This window comes from Temnothorax americanus, unplaced genomic scaffold, assembly GCF_048541705.1.
Source record: "Temnothorax americanus isolate GAGA-0224 unplaced genomic scaffold, ASM4854170v1 Scaffold16, whole genome shotgun sequence".
NCBI classification, from domain to species: Eukaryota; Metazoa; Arthropoda; class Insecta; order Hymenoptera; family Formicidae; genus Temnothorax; species Temnothorax americanus.
In genome coordinates this window covers 2879560-2894566 of record NW_027509297.1, presented here as the reverse complement: position 1 = coordinate 2894566, position 15007 = coordinate 2879560, and the positions used below count along the sequence as shown (strand labels likewise).

The 15007-nt window shown below is 33.3% G+C and overlaps 1 protein-coding gene and 1 long non-coding RNA gene across 13 annotated transcripts in view; one reads left to right on the top strand and one right to left on the bottom strand.

Annotated features, from left to right (window-relative positions):
* LOC143895616 (CUGBP Elav-like family member 1-A) overlaps positions 1 to 15007 on the bottom strand; it is a 553022-nt gene that overhangs the window by 206008 nt on the left and 332007 nt on the right. For 2 of the 10 annotated variants that reach the window (XM_077402910.1, XM_077402909.1), the window contains exons 1-2: positions 8643 to 8853; positions 7343 to 7518 (exon numbers count right to left, since the gene is read on the bottom strand). The exons of the other annotated variants lie outside the window; for them this stretch is intronic. In XM_077402910.1, the coding sequence (XP_077259036.1) occupies positions 7343 to 7445 (103 nt within the window). In that variant the 5' untranslated portion in view covers positions 7446 to 7518; positions 8643 to 8853. Of the gene's footprint in view, positions 1 to 7342; positions 7519 to 8642; positions 8854 to 15007 lie in introns of those variants that run through there. 10 annotated transcript variants of the gene reach the window in all.
* LOC143895628 (uncharacterized) overlaps positions 1 to 15007 on the top strand; it is a 342321-nt gene that overhangs the window by 14821 nt on the left and 312493 nt on the right. The gene's annotated exons all lie outside the window — the stretch shown is intronic.

Here is a 15007-nt window from a genome sequence, read left to right as displayed (position 1 = left end):
CAAGTAATCTATTATCCAAGCGTTATTGACTCAGGTGTTATCGATTTTACTTATTACATCGACAATATCGACAATGTTGACTAAGATAGAGTAAAATTTCTATTATGAGTTCTTATTTTATACATAAAGAAATAATGATGCAATTCACAACCCGATCACATGCCGGTCGAAGATTTGATAATCGCGGGGAAGTAACTCGCAGACGTGATATGCCTAGCGGCGTCCAATTACCGATCAGTAATTGGAGCAGAATTTCTGTTGAGCTCGAATTTGCGCATCGCTGTTCGATCTGTCTCTACGGTCAGTTGCCGACTCCGCTACTCTTAGTTAATTAAATCGACTAACTTCGGGTTTACGACTACAGGATATTTTTTGCAATAATGAAATTTGAAATTTATTGGATTAATCGGTAGAACGGATTACGGATACGGAAATTAACAGTAAAGTACCGCTTAAGTACCGCTCCGTTCATAAAATAAGTTAAATCTTAAGATTCAAAAGTAATAGCAAGAATAATAATAATATAAGTAGAATAATAGAAATAATAATAAGTAAAGAATTCTTTTCTTAATTCGTATATATAAAAGACAATAGTAAAATTTAAAAAAATTGGTTAAAAAAATTGCAATCGATATAACGAGAAGCGCGACTGACAAAATAAAAAATGGTAGGTAATCTGCATTTAAACTGATGAGGAATTTAAAACGAGGTGCAAGATATATTTAAATTCAAGCATCACTAGAGAAGTAATTATTATCCGTAAATATCATGAATGAATAATTTATCATTTCCGTTTTCGATCTTTGTTTTTACTTTAAACGAATGAATTATGCAAAATATTTGTTCGGATAAACAGTCACTTCGATACTCTTATTATTAATTAGATATTAATCGCTCGGGCTCGTTATTATATAGGAAATATCACATTTCCTTCTGGTATTGACGCGGTCACATCTCGAGATGCCGAACGGCACATGTGAAAATAACGACACATGCCTGTCGACCTCGAGTCTTGCGAATAATATCATGATACCTTGTATACACAACAAAAAATGAGTGCCGAATGTCGAGCACCGGTATTAACTCGGCCACAACATATTTAACGTTTTACAAAATAAATGACGAATATTTATTTATTATGTTTCTAATTATAATCCCGGTAAAAAATAACTATTACTATTATTATTACTAATTATTAGCGTATTTCAGAGAAATGGATATTAAGAAAATAAACACGCGAGCAGCTATTTTCGATTACCTGATGTGTTGTCTAAAATTCAAATTTCACAAATTAAAATTTTAATAGTTAAAACATTGGTAGAAATAATTACATTACATTTATGTTAAAATTATCTGCTTCTCTCTCTTATATATAAAATATAAAAAAGTTAAGAAAATTTCTATGTAATATGTGTATATAATACATAAAATTAAAAAATCCGCGTATTAAAATTAGCTGTAAATAATGAAGTATTAGCTGATTGTTACAATATACATAATATCTAAATATAAATGATAAAGAAACAAGACCTATATAAGTTTTTTCATATATATATATATATATATATATATATATATATATGTATATATATACACACACCCTTATGTGTACGCACACACCACACACACACACACACACACACACATCTAATTGATAATAAACTGTGGTGACCCACTAAGAAACAGTTCGATGACTGTTCCAAAGAGATAAATCCGACGTAAGGCGGGGACAGCTTACGTATAGGGAATTCTCTTTGAGCTGTTCCCGTCTCATCTAACCGCTGTAAGACACTCTTCCTCGCGTTTCCGTTTCCCTAATTAAGAAAGCTCGTCGTTCTCTCGGTACTTCGGTATGACGATGTCGTTCGCTTCCTCGCGACGGACTTTGATGGCCATTAAGGCATCTTAGAGCGTCTTAATCCCCGTCGGCAAGAAAGTTTGGCGATCATATTCGAGAATTCGTTTCCGTGCGCAGAACTGATTACGATGTCTCTGATTATGACATCGTTATGCGAATAATTTTAGAAATGTGTATTAAAATATTAGCCTTTTGTTACGCTATATGGAATAAATTGCCATGCTGTAAATATTTATTTGAATATTGTAAAAATCAAAGAAGCAAAATTTCTAAATTGTCAAATTAAAATACATAATTTTGTATTTTGCTAATTTATAATTTTAATATTTTTTTACGTTTTTTGTAACGTGCTTTTATTTTTTGAATTTAAAATACGTTACTTTTTTCCGGCGCTAAATTAGATTCAAAAGAATGTTACGTTATTTTTGTTTATCAATATTAAATAATACATCTAAGCTTTTTATAACAAAAATATTCTGTTCATATTTTTTAAAGATGCCGTCGTTAAAAAGTAATAAATGCGATTTATATAGATATATACCCCTATATACAATTTTATTAAATATATTATGTAGTTATATAGATTGTATTAATTTTTGGCAACAAATCTCTTATTGCTTTTTTTAAAGCACAATATCTGTTGCTCAATTTTTTCCTGTTCTTTCATTCTATCGACATGTTAATAGTTCCGATTCCGTAATGCGAGCACATAGAATCAATTTCAGCGGTAGCTTGAATACTTTTGCAACGCGATATAGTATATACTCTTTCTTTTTTTTATAGTATATTATTGTATTAAAAAATAAACTGTTATTTTAATCTGTAAAATAAATAATGACTTAATAATGAAGTAAATTTGTAAAGCAATGACGATATGAGAAAAATCCATGACTTCCTTTCCGGTTTTCTTCTCCCCTTTTCTATTCTCCTTTTTTCTTCATCGGGCCGAACCACTGGGTGGATGGCTCGCAAAATAATTAGTTCGCTTACGAATCCCTTCGGTATATTGGCAGACAGAGGGAGGAAATTAAATTCGTGCTTCTCGTATAATCCATGCTCGTGCCGGATCGACTCGTTCCTCTGATTCCTTTGATTCGGTCGCTCTTCCACGATTAATTATCGGCGAAAAACGCACCGTCGTGTACTATATAACCGTACGGTGTCTTTTGCAACATATGACCGCGTCCTTGCGCACGGAATGTCTAATGAAGCTTTTTGCATCGCTATTTTCCATTCCGATGATGAAATCGTAGAAAGGAATTGCAAAATGGAATTATCAAAAGCTTATTATGGTTCTATAGATAATGAAAATCCGCTATTCAGTCCGTGAGTAATTTTCCGATAACGTGCATTTTCCGTTACTTCTTTGTAATTCTTCGTAATAATTTAAAGTTGTTTATCTAATATGTTATAAAAAATTTATAAACGTAAATGAGATGTAATGTGTAAAATTTGCATTACGTTCATAATAAATTGCGAATAATTACATATTTTGTATTAACGCTGATTTAAAAAATTATATATTATTATTAGTAATTGTATTAAAAGTATGTAATATTAAATAAGTACATGTAATGCAAAAAATAAGTGTGGCCCCCCTGCAAGAGTGAATATTAAAAAAATAAGAGGACAAATAATGTTTTGAACAAACATTCGAACAATCAGTTTCATATTTGTTTAAATACATTGTATATAAAATTATGTTTCTTTTAATTTTATAAAAACGTGTCATTTAAATATCTGATGCAATTAAGCAACAGCCGGAAGGAACAGAAGAGCAACGTGAGGATATGAATGTCCGACTAATCCCGTGCGGATGAAGCCGGTGGTTATATCCGTCGACTTCAGCCTTCGACGATAATGCGACGCTTAAATTATCGCCGAGTTATATACTCAGCAAGGAACATTTTGCAACCAACCAAGCTCGAAACACTAACCGCGTGGCAAATTCACCCTAAGCGTCGCGCATACATTTGATGGGGTAGTCCGGGGGACCGAGAGGGGTTAGCGAAACGGCTGATTCAGGAATAATTTCCAGCTATCTCGAATGAGCACGCCAGCAATGGCGTTCCTTAATTCGAGACATTTTTTTGTTTTGTTTGATTGCGCGCGGTGTATCAACTACGGGATAATTACTTCAAAGCGTATCTAACACTAATTAGATGTCCACATAAGATTCTTGAAATTTTTATTAATATTTTAAACAGAATTTACTAACAGTCGTCATATCATTTCTTTTAACTAGTAATTAAATGGCTTTTAAATTCATTACGTTATCAGTTTATCGATGAGCTTAGAATATTAATTTACATCGTTATTTGGTATTTCGCACGTATAAAAAAGCTTTCTACATTTAGTTACAATTTTATTTTTCATTGATGTTTTCGAAGAATATGCAACATTGCAAATTTCGTCGATACAGCTCTGCCAGAAATGGATGGGCGATCGAGCCGCGCAATAAGCGAAAGTTATTTTGCCCCAGCAAACTTGCGGGAGGGGGGGGGAGAACGCTCGCGATAAGCGGTTATCGGAGTGTAATTCAATTACTGGATCTTCACAGTGCCCCAAGCACTATTGTCCCGTTTTTCCCCTCTCTATTCCGATCCCACTGTCCCCGGAACGATCCTCCACCCCGACTTCACTACCCTCACGTTCTCACCGGCATATAGGCGCTGATTCGTTATCTGCACCCTTTACCCGCCGCGACACAATGGCGTTAAACAGGAGATAACCAAACTGATATTGTGGGTCTGCCCTGGTGTTCATCGCTGTGACGACAACTTCGTTAACGTGGCATAAGAGAGAAAGAGGGGAGGGGGAGAGGGGAGAACCACGCGTTCTTGATAATTAACCGATTAAATGCGCGAACGCTTATGTCTGAAGTAGGAGCATTGTCAGCGCTCCAGTCTAACTAATGGGAAATAAAATTTTGCGACACTAATATGTGTATAATGGCATATCCGGATAGCAGATAATTATCAAATATTAGAGTCCTGAATTATATAGATACTCAACACTGATAATCAACGGCTATACAAGACATATCGTAGGCCATACAACGCAATTTCTTTCAGTTACGAGACTCCGGTAAATTTTCGAGTAATCTTTGTTTAGCAAATTTTAGTTAAATCTTTAAAGAAATAACGAAAATTAAAGAATATTAAAAAATTGTAACAGATAATGTAAGCAAAGAGTAACAATTTGAAAGCAATCTTTAATAGTCATTATCATAGTTGGAATTTGAATTAATAAGATATTTATATCTAATAAATGTAATGAAAAAAAAATCAAAATGTGCATATGTGTGTGATCAACACTTTCTCAATTTAGATAGTTGTTACATCCAAAAAAAAACTTTACGGTCACGGTTATTATAATAATTTACAAAAAAAAATTCTTTGTCACATTTCTATTTTGGTGCTCTCTATATTTTATCTGTCTCATTTCTACTCTCTTTTATCTCTATATATTTTACTCTGTCCAATTTCTACTCTCTTTTATTGTCTTTTGAACAACATATTTCGTAGTTTTGACTGGAAAATAATCAAACTGATAGGTATGCCTGCAGCCTTGCAAGTTAATGTCTGCTACTGTCGCAAATTCGTTAATGTAAGCGAGCTTTAGAGAAGAAAAGAGACAGAACAGAATGACGGAACAGAGAGAGACAACAAAAATCGACCAAAACTTGATGGTGCGAAACTTCTTAACGACTCTTGCTCACGACTTCTCCTTCACCAGAAGTGTTCACAAAAAAAGGACGGAACACTTAACGACAACCGACGTTACACGCATATTTCTTACTCGCATATTTCTTCAAAGGAAGATCTATTCTATATCACCAAAATATCTGTCATAGTATTGACAGTTTAATAATGATACAGATCGCCATATGAAAACGGATATAGGAGAATATATATACAATATCTATAAAATCTGAAGCACATTAAGAATTAAATAAACATATTTCAAAAACAATCCCGCTTTTAGCAAATATCCTTATAATATGTTTAAATTATATGTCACGAATAAAAAATGCTGTATTTAAAACATTAATTAAATAATTAATTTAAAAAATCTATTAAATTTATATAAAATAATTAATTAAACTGTTGTCAGTTTTATTCGCATTGTTTTCGATAAGGTGTTTCGTTTACATTGGATGTAAAATAAAAGTCAAAGATTTTTAATCAAAATGAAACAAAGTAAAAAATGGAAAACGCTTTTAATCTAAAACACAAAAGTGTTTGTTTTTATTGTATTTTTATTTAATTAATAACAAATATATAAAAGAGAAATGATAGCAAATATATATACATAAACACAGGAAACATTTTTGTTCAAATATTACGCAAATACCCACAATATAAATGCAAATGTGAAAACCAAGTCGATTAAAAATTTACATTGAAAAAATTTCGACGGAAAGATACCATAGCATTTTTTGTAATGTACTAATTGGCTAAAGGGCCACGATGCTAGGCGGGCAACCAATTAAAAAGAGCTGAGCGCAAGGAAAAAAAGCTGAGCCCGAAAGTTGCCTTTATAATCGATTCTCTCAAACGAACTGAGTAAGAGCAAGAAACTTAAGCGAGACTGTCTTCGTTATTAATTATTAATTATCACGTTTATTGATGCAGTTTTGCATTAAGTCTTTTATCCCATAGTTACTTTCTGATAAAATATACTTTATAAAAGAAAAAATATATCTTTTATCGAAGAAATTTTGAAATACATTAATTAAAAGCATTACATTAATTTTTAATTACTTGTATTTTAAATTAATCATTGTTTCTCATTATTCATGTATTTATTTAAGCAGTAGTTAAAGATTAATTTTCAAGAAGTAATAATTTTATAAGAATGATTCAAAAGACCTATCATGCACACAAGACAATTTTTAAACGTTATAAATAAGACAGTTCTATCAGCACCATTTTTTGTCAATGTATCGTTTTTTCTAGAAAAAAATAAACAACTCTATATCTCTCTGTCTCCTACGCGAAGCTGATTGTTTTGGAACAATTGTTTGTTTCAATTATTATTAAATTCAACTAAGGCTACATTTTAATTAAACAATGGCAAGAGTAATGAAAATTATACAAGCTATTGTACTAAATCATTTTCGTTAGGAGAAACGTAGTTTGAATTGAAATTAAAAAAAAAACCAATCATAAAATAAAAATCAATACGTGAGGGACGCAAAATAATGTTTTGTATTTATCGATCTATATGTTTCACGATACTGCTTCGATTTTTTTCAATTAAAATTGTAGAATTCAATAACAATTTGATGTGCAAATATATACATATATAAAGCAATAATCTCTTTACAAGATTGCAGCCAATGTTAATTAAAATTTGATAAAATTAGTTGAATCAAATAAAGATCGAAGCGCATAGCATCTTCTTATCGATACATCCATTATACATATATTTCTGTCATTATCTTGCCGTATATTTGAAAATATAAGTGATCTCTCTTACCAATCTGGATGCTGCACGTTGCTATTGTTGTTGTTCTGATCCAACTGCATTGCTCCACTAGCAAACAACTTATAATCGAACATAATTTCCGAGTCTGTTGCATTCAATGTTGCGCTCGACGTTTGATAACAAGGCTCGAACATTGATCGTTCCTTCTCCGAATTAGACAATGTGTGCTGCAATCGATATAACAAAAAAAAAATCTCCAAACATTTTATGTGAGCGGCACCGATAACCGCTGCCGTTCGACGCTGCTCGTTTCGCCGGCAACTCGCGACGACGGAATTTGAAATTCAAATTTTATTAACTGGTGAACCTCATCGGAGACGAAGAGTGTTCTGTTACGTTTAATTAACTTGAATGAACGCACTCGACGCGATATCGACGGAGATCACGGTCCGACGCAAAGGACCCTTGCACAATCAATAATTAAAACAATACGCTGTATTAATACTATTAACAGAGAACTTCGTTATTCGAATATTATAATATAGGTTCAATCGGCTTCAAACGGCTCAATCATATTGCACAAATTTCTTTCTCCCTTAATTAACGGCATAAAATGTTAAATAAAATCGATTAAAATAATATAAGAGATAAGAAGAGCCCGTTGAAAGATTAATATGAAACATAGATTTAATGTAATCATAATAATATTTTAAGAGATTTAAAATTAAAATTAAAAATTAAAATTGTTTAAAGTTAATTCATTTTGCACGTAATTGCGCTGATAACTTTTTAGGAAAAAATATTTCAATTAAAAAGAATTCAGTTTGTAACAATATATAACTATATACGTAACAAGAAATATTTTTCATAATATAATTTTTATAATAATTTAATTATATACGCATTATAGACTGAGCGTAATGTTACTTTTAGATATTAGATGCAATATATTATGTTTCAAAAAGACGCAATTTTGGAAATAATATTTTATCTCTAATACATAATTACATAATACACACTGAGAAAAAATGTTCTGCATTTGAGTAAATATTAGGTTGCATTACAACTATGACTTTATTTACTAGAATTAAGAAAATTTTCCTTTTTATTAGTGTACATGTGTGTATTTACTGAGAAAAAAATATACTAATAAAAAGGAAAATTTTCTTTATTTTAATAAATGGAGTCACAGTTGCATGCAAATTAATTTACTAAAATGCAGAACATTTTTTTTCAGTATATAATACAAGGTATTAAGAATTAATACTAAACGTGCAAAGAAGTCGCTTTAAGAAAATTTTAATCACTCGAACGTTCTCGAATATGAAAGTTCGCTTTTTCGCCTACTTACCAAAGAGAATACTCTATAGTGGTACGGTCTAAATCGTCCAGCACACACCAACACTCGGAGTTAGCCAAACTTCGGAAATGGAACTTGAGACTATCGAACGATGCTTGAGAAATCGATGACGATGTACAAAGGACAGACGTGACGATGACTGAGGCACAAGTTGCTTGAAAAGTCTGCGTAAGTACCGGCCCGCAGCACGAGTTCAACTGCGGGCTGGTTTGGATATGTCCGCAAACTAAGGTCGTGGCGCGATATTGTTATCTATTGCCAGGTAGATCGTGTACGTAAACATAAACGGAAATGTCCCGAGCGTTCTTGGGAAGAAATTCATCGTTGTCGTAAATAACTCTCCAATATTACATAGGATGTCCAAAAAAAAATATTTGCTTCTGTTGTGTCGATAAGTAAAGTATCGCGGAAAAATTAAACATACGATTTGGAAACGTTAGGATTTCATATCCGAGGACTTGTATAAATTTAATTTTTAATTATCTATTTTTATAATCTTACTATCTTACTATATATTATATTACTTTTACGTACTTTGCTATATATAATATAATTTTCTTATATAATATCATTGTATAAATTTTGAAGACTAGACAATTAACTTTAAATAAAATTCGTATTCAAGACAGAAAAAAATTGGTAATTGTTGAAGAGCATTACATTTTTATACAAAGATTTTCATAAATTATAAATTATAAATTCATACTCAATGCTACAGTACGTGTAAGATTTTAAATCTTCGTAAATATCTTTTAATTAATTAGTGCATTTATAATATTCATGCGATTTATGTATGTTTTATTATGCATACTTGTGAAATTTAAGAAATATCTTCTTTTTATTAAGAATTTTACACGCAGATATAAAAATTAAATTGAAAAAACAATAAAAATAGTATAAAATTATAATAAAATTTACAGTATTAAAGTACAGATTGCAGTACAAATTTAGAATGGCCGTAAAAAGTACATTTTTTGTATTTCGTCAGATTGATATAAAAATTTCTTTCGTAGTACGCAATTTATCAATTAATAAAGTTCACAAATTTTCTTTATAATATATAACATTAGGAACATTATTGCATGAGCATGTGCCGCATGACTTTGATCGAAATAATTGACAGAATATTAAAATGAATAATTCAAATCTAAGAATGACAATATTTGTCGTTACTTTAACAAAGAACTTAGAAATAATTAATATTGAGAGCAAAACATCGATACTTTTATTGCGTCGAACTATCGCGCGTAGGTGCCTCCCCTCTTACGCATAATTTAGCGAAGAGCGCGCAAAAGTGAAACTGAAACACTCGCAGTTTTTATTGGCAACGATATCGGATATGCCCTCGCGTTGCACGAACATGGTGGAAGAATCTTTAAAAGATCGGCACGAGTGGGCGGCCATATTCTACTACAAAGCTGGAAGCTGCAAGGAGAAGAAGAAGAAGCGTTGAGAAGGTTTCGCGCGTAAACTGATATTCCGTTCGGAGCACCGAGGCGAGAAAAGTGTAGCCCGAGCTTAAGAGGCACAAAAAAAGTGCTTTCCACCTTCGCGAAGTAAGCAACGTCTCTCCGGCTCGTTCCTTGGAGGAGATGGAAGCGCGAAAGGAGGGTCCGGGGATTGGATTCAAGGACTGAAGAGCAAGTGGCAGAACGCGGAGGATCTTATTTACCGGTGGAGGAGAGTCAGTTTTTCTACGGACACATAATCTCTCTCCACCGGCACTGTCGACCGTCTGCGTCATATTTCATTCCGAATATAGTTTCGGCTTTGACGCCATAGGCATATATTTCTCTTCAATACCTTATTCCATCTCTGTCAAGAAGTACTTTTGATCTCAGACCGAAAGATATTTATCACGATGTTGACCAACATTGAAATTACAAGTTTTTGTATCTTTGACAGTTTTGTTGTTGCCATTCTCGGGTATAATATTTTATGACGTTCTAAAATCGAAGATAGAAAATTCAATCGTAAAAAATTACGTATTGACTTCAAATTATGCTAGAAAGGAGCGCGTTTACTTACGTACCGTATCTAAAAGAAGCAGGGAAAAATGCGAGAATTCAAATAAAGTAAAGAAGAAAAGAACGAAGGAATTTTTAATTCACGAGCTATGAAAAAGGCAAAGGGGGCAACAATGTACTATAATCTGCATAAAAGGTGCATGTAAATTTTTCCACGGCGTATACATTACACAAGACGTATTTTAAGATATTTGAAATAATGTAGATTATTCAATCGACAATGGGAGTTAATTTACATAAAAAGAAATCGTTCTGCAAGAAAGATACACGGAAAGAGATTAATTAATATAATATATAATAAATTGCTAAGGGATATTTAGAAGGTATAATTAATATTCTCGCGTGAATAGCCAAAACATATTGACACCATCCACCTCGCGTAACTTGTGCCTCCTCATCTTGCTACGAGTAATTTCCGCAATTCGGTACTTCAACATGCAACGGTGCGAAAATAAACTTCGAGGGTTTAAAGAGCAAGAGGGCAGAAGCACAGGCGACCAAAGTACGCAGTCTTCTTTTCATTTTTTTTCTTTAACTGACGTACAGCTCTCCGTTTCATGGGCGAACTGGGTCTCGACGTACGTAGTACGACATCCTCCTTGCATCGCTTCAGTTTTTAGGTATTACGTGGCGCACTTGACTTCTTAACTTCTTCTTCGGGAAAGTTGCCGCGACAGTGCTTGAAAGCGGAACAAGGATAGGGCGTTTTCATTACATAAAATGAGACGTCATATGTTTGGAGTGGACGTATGCCCGCCTCAAACTCGGTTTTCCACCGGGCGGACTGTAGCAGTTTCTTTAATTAGATTACTTGTAAATAAAACGACATAACGTGACATAAAAGAATCCCTCCTCATTAAAATTATATGCTTTTGTAATTAAACCAGCTATTTATAGGAACAATCAAATCAGTCAATATTAATATCCAAAGTTAAACAAATTATTGATAATTGGGGGCAATTTTATCTCTTATTTAAATATTATATCAGTGAGATATATATTTGGGTGTTTTAATTACTCCTTAAATAATATTTATCAAACAATATATCAAAATACTTTAGAATTTTTAGAAAGGTTTTACGTTTTATTGAATTTTGATAATCTAACAATTCCATTTAATGTTTTAAGTAACTGATTCCATAATATAATAATATTACAGTTCTATTATATTTAATAAAATACAATACCACGGAAGAGAACATTAAAATGTATTGATCGTATTTAAGTATTTAACATTATACATTTCTACTTTTGATCGGCAAAATTCTCATTGATGGTAATGAGAAAAAACTATTGATGAGGAACAATTCAAAAATTAAAAAGAATACGTATAATAAGTCACGCACGTACCGGTTTCAGTATGACTGGATGCTGCATGCAGTGATGAAAATTCGCTTTTTAAACGCAAGTTTATCGAGAATTCCTCGGCTGTACACAAGCTGCCCTAGCCAAGCTAATTTAGAATTGTAGCTTTGGGTAGCGAGCATCTCACTTCCTTCACCACTTTTCTCGCTCTCGCGTTTTTTTCGCTCGGTCGACTATTTTCCTGTCCACCGTCGCGCTTGTCGCGAGTCAACTTGTTACAAAGGAACCTACGTCGCCAAAGGGCGAACGTAAAATTGGCTCGAGAAAAAGTTTCGCAGACGCGATACGCTTTTATTAGAAAAAGAAAAACGCGATCCATTAACATTGGGTTGTGCCAACTCCGTTTAGTGCTACTAGCGAATAGAATTTTCTTTCCGTATATTGCAATGGAAGTTATAATCCAGAGAGAAAAAAAGAATTGTTAGTGAAATAATTATCAAAGTAAAACAATTTTTTTTTCAAAGTATTATAATATCATGTAATTTTTTATTTTAAACTGCGATGATTGAATCGTTTATCAATTCATTATTTTTCTGTATTGTTATTTTTTGTCAAAAAAGTTAAAGATAAAGGTATTCAAGGAATAATAAACGAAACATTTATTCTTCTTAAAAAATAAATAATTTTTATAAAGAAAGAAAATAGGATATGTAATATCATAAAATGTAAAAACCAGGAAACTATACTTCTCGTGAATATGATTTACAATGATCCTACAATTTGCACAGGTGCGTGATGTGACGTGTGTATTAGTACACTTGTTTAAAAGTGAATTAAAAATTTTATGCATTGAAAAAGATACATGAAGAATGTGAATAACTCGGTCGCGTCTTTTTGATTGATGTTGTGTTTCTACTCGCCGTTCGCATGCGCCGGAAACCGCAACAAAGTTAGATAGACCGTGAATTTTCAGCAAATTCGCTAGCTAATTATTTATTGTGCTTATGCGTTGTCGTATGCAACGCGCATTCCCCCAGAACATAGGCAATGATTTATTGTATAATGAATGAAATCATTGCATAGAATAGTAATCATTTCGGACGCGGTGACACGCGAACATGGACTTCACATTCGACTATGGTGGACGTTTACGTAATTACAGCACGATTCAATTGTTGCCTTTGGAATAATGCAATGGGTCCTTGAGTATCGATGGCATTCGATCGTTGTTTTAATATTTAAGGGCTTCTAGGAAGCATCTAGGACTATCGACATTTCGCTATCGTGCTGCATCATTGCGAACGAAAATCAATGTGAAGGAACGAGACACATTTCGATAAATTTCGCCGATCGATAGAATAGTAAAACCAGACGTGGTTCGTCATTTCGAACGCGGTAACACGCAAATTTAAGCTTATTATAGAACTGCGGTGAGTTGTTTCGTAATTATGACAGAGTTAGCAAATAATTTAACAGGGCCTCAAGCGGGATAGCGAAACTTCTGAATTCGATATTTTGCACACTTTTACGTGTTTCATTTCATGCATTTTTTTATTATTATGTTGTTTGTCTATGTTTACTATTATTAACACTATTTATTATTAACGCGAAATTTGGTTGAATGTCCGATAATAATAATTTATATGTTACGTATGTTCTATGATCTAAATTATTACTTTGCTTTAATCATTTGATCAATATTTATTCAATGCAGTTTACACAATTGTATCGCAAATTTTCATTTTGTCATGATAAAAATTTTAGAAAGTCTATATATATATATATATATATATATATATATATAAAAGAGAGGGAAAATAATATGATATTTAGAAATATATTAAAATTACAATACCATAAAGAATTGATATTTCAATACTTCTTGGAACACGTGCGCGATGTTTCGTTATGCGTATGACACGCGAAGGCAAATGTCAATATACCTGGCGAGGAACATTGTAAAACTGTACACAATATACCCTTTCGTAAATGTTGCAAATACGTAGCATCGTCGACTGAAAGCGAGTGCGAGTGATCCAGGACTTGATGTTTGCACAAGCGGGCAGTAGAACGCGGATATTTCGCGCGGGGTATAAATGTGAAAAAAGAACCAGATACGCGCCGAGCAAATGCATTTGATTAATTACGACGTGGACGTTTTTCAGTCGTAAAGCAAATAGAATCCGTCCCTGGCGTCATTCCGAGCCTGCCGTGCACCGGCAAAGCCCGGTACGTGTAAAGCCGGGGCGAACAATGAATAATATTGCGCCTGTTTGCATTTCATCGCGCTCGCACACATTACTAACGCCTCGTCTGAAGCGGTCCGGTCTTTTCGATAGGGCGGCTCGACTCGGCTCGGCTCGGCCCGAAGGTTGGTGTGAAATTGCGGAGGTTGGCCGAACCGTGTCGGGTGCCGGGCACTCAAGTAATAACGAAATTGACGCAGAAAACGCGAGCGCGCGCTAACTCGAGCGCGCGCGCTTATGTAAATGCGAGTGATAGCGGTCGGCGGGGGGTGTAGACCAATTAATTTGCTCGTTGCATAAACGCGCGGCGTGCGCGAGACTGCTCTTCTCGGCAACGATGATCGATCGATTTGCGTACGTTACTCGTGGACGATCGGCCACGACGCAAACAAATGTAACGCGCTAGAATGTTTCTCGGATTTTTGATTCGTCGATAAAACGAAGCACAAAAATTGTATGGAAGAATTTGAAGATTGATTCCGGAACCGACTTCTGTAAAATAAAAATTTAATTAAATGCCATTTTTAATAACTCTTAACATTTTTTTAAATTAGTCACATCTCTGTTACTAATTAAATAAAAAATTCTTGAATTTTATCTAAAATGCAGTAAGGATGAGATTATAATATAATATGAACAAAAGAGCTTAAAAGAAATCGGAATAAACCAGCTTTGCTTAAAGCGCATTCCATATCATTTTATCTTCCTAACTATGGAAACTTTCATTTATTATACTTCGCATCCCCGCACAGCGCACAAGTGTACCAAAATATTTTCG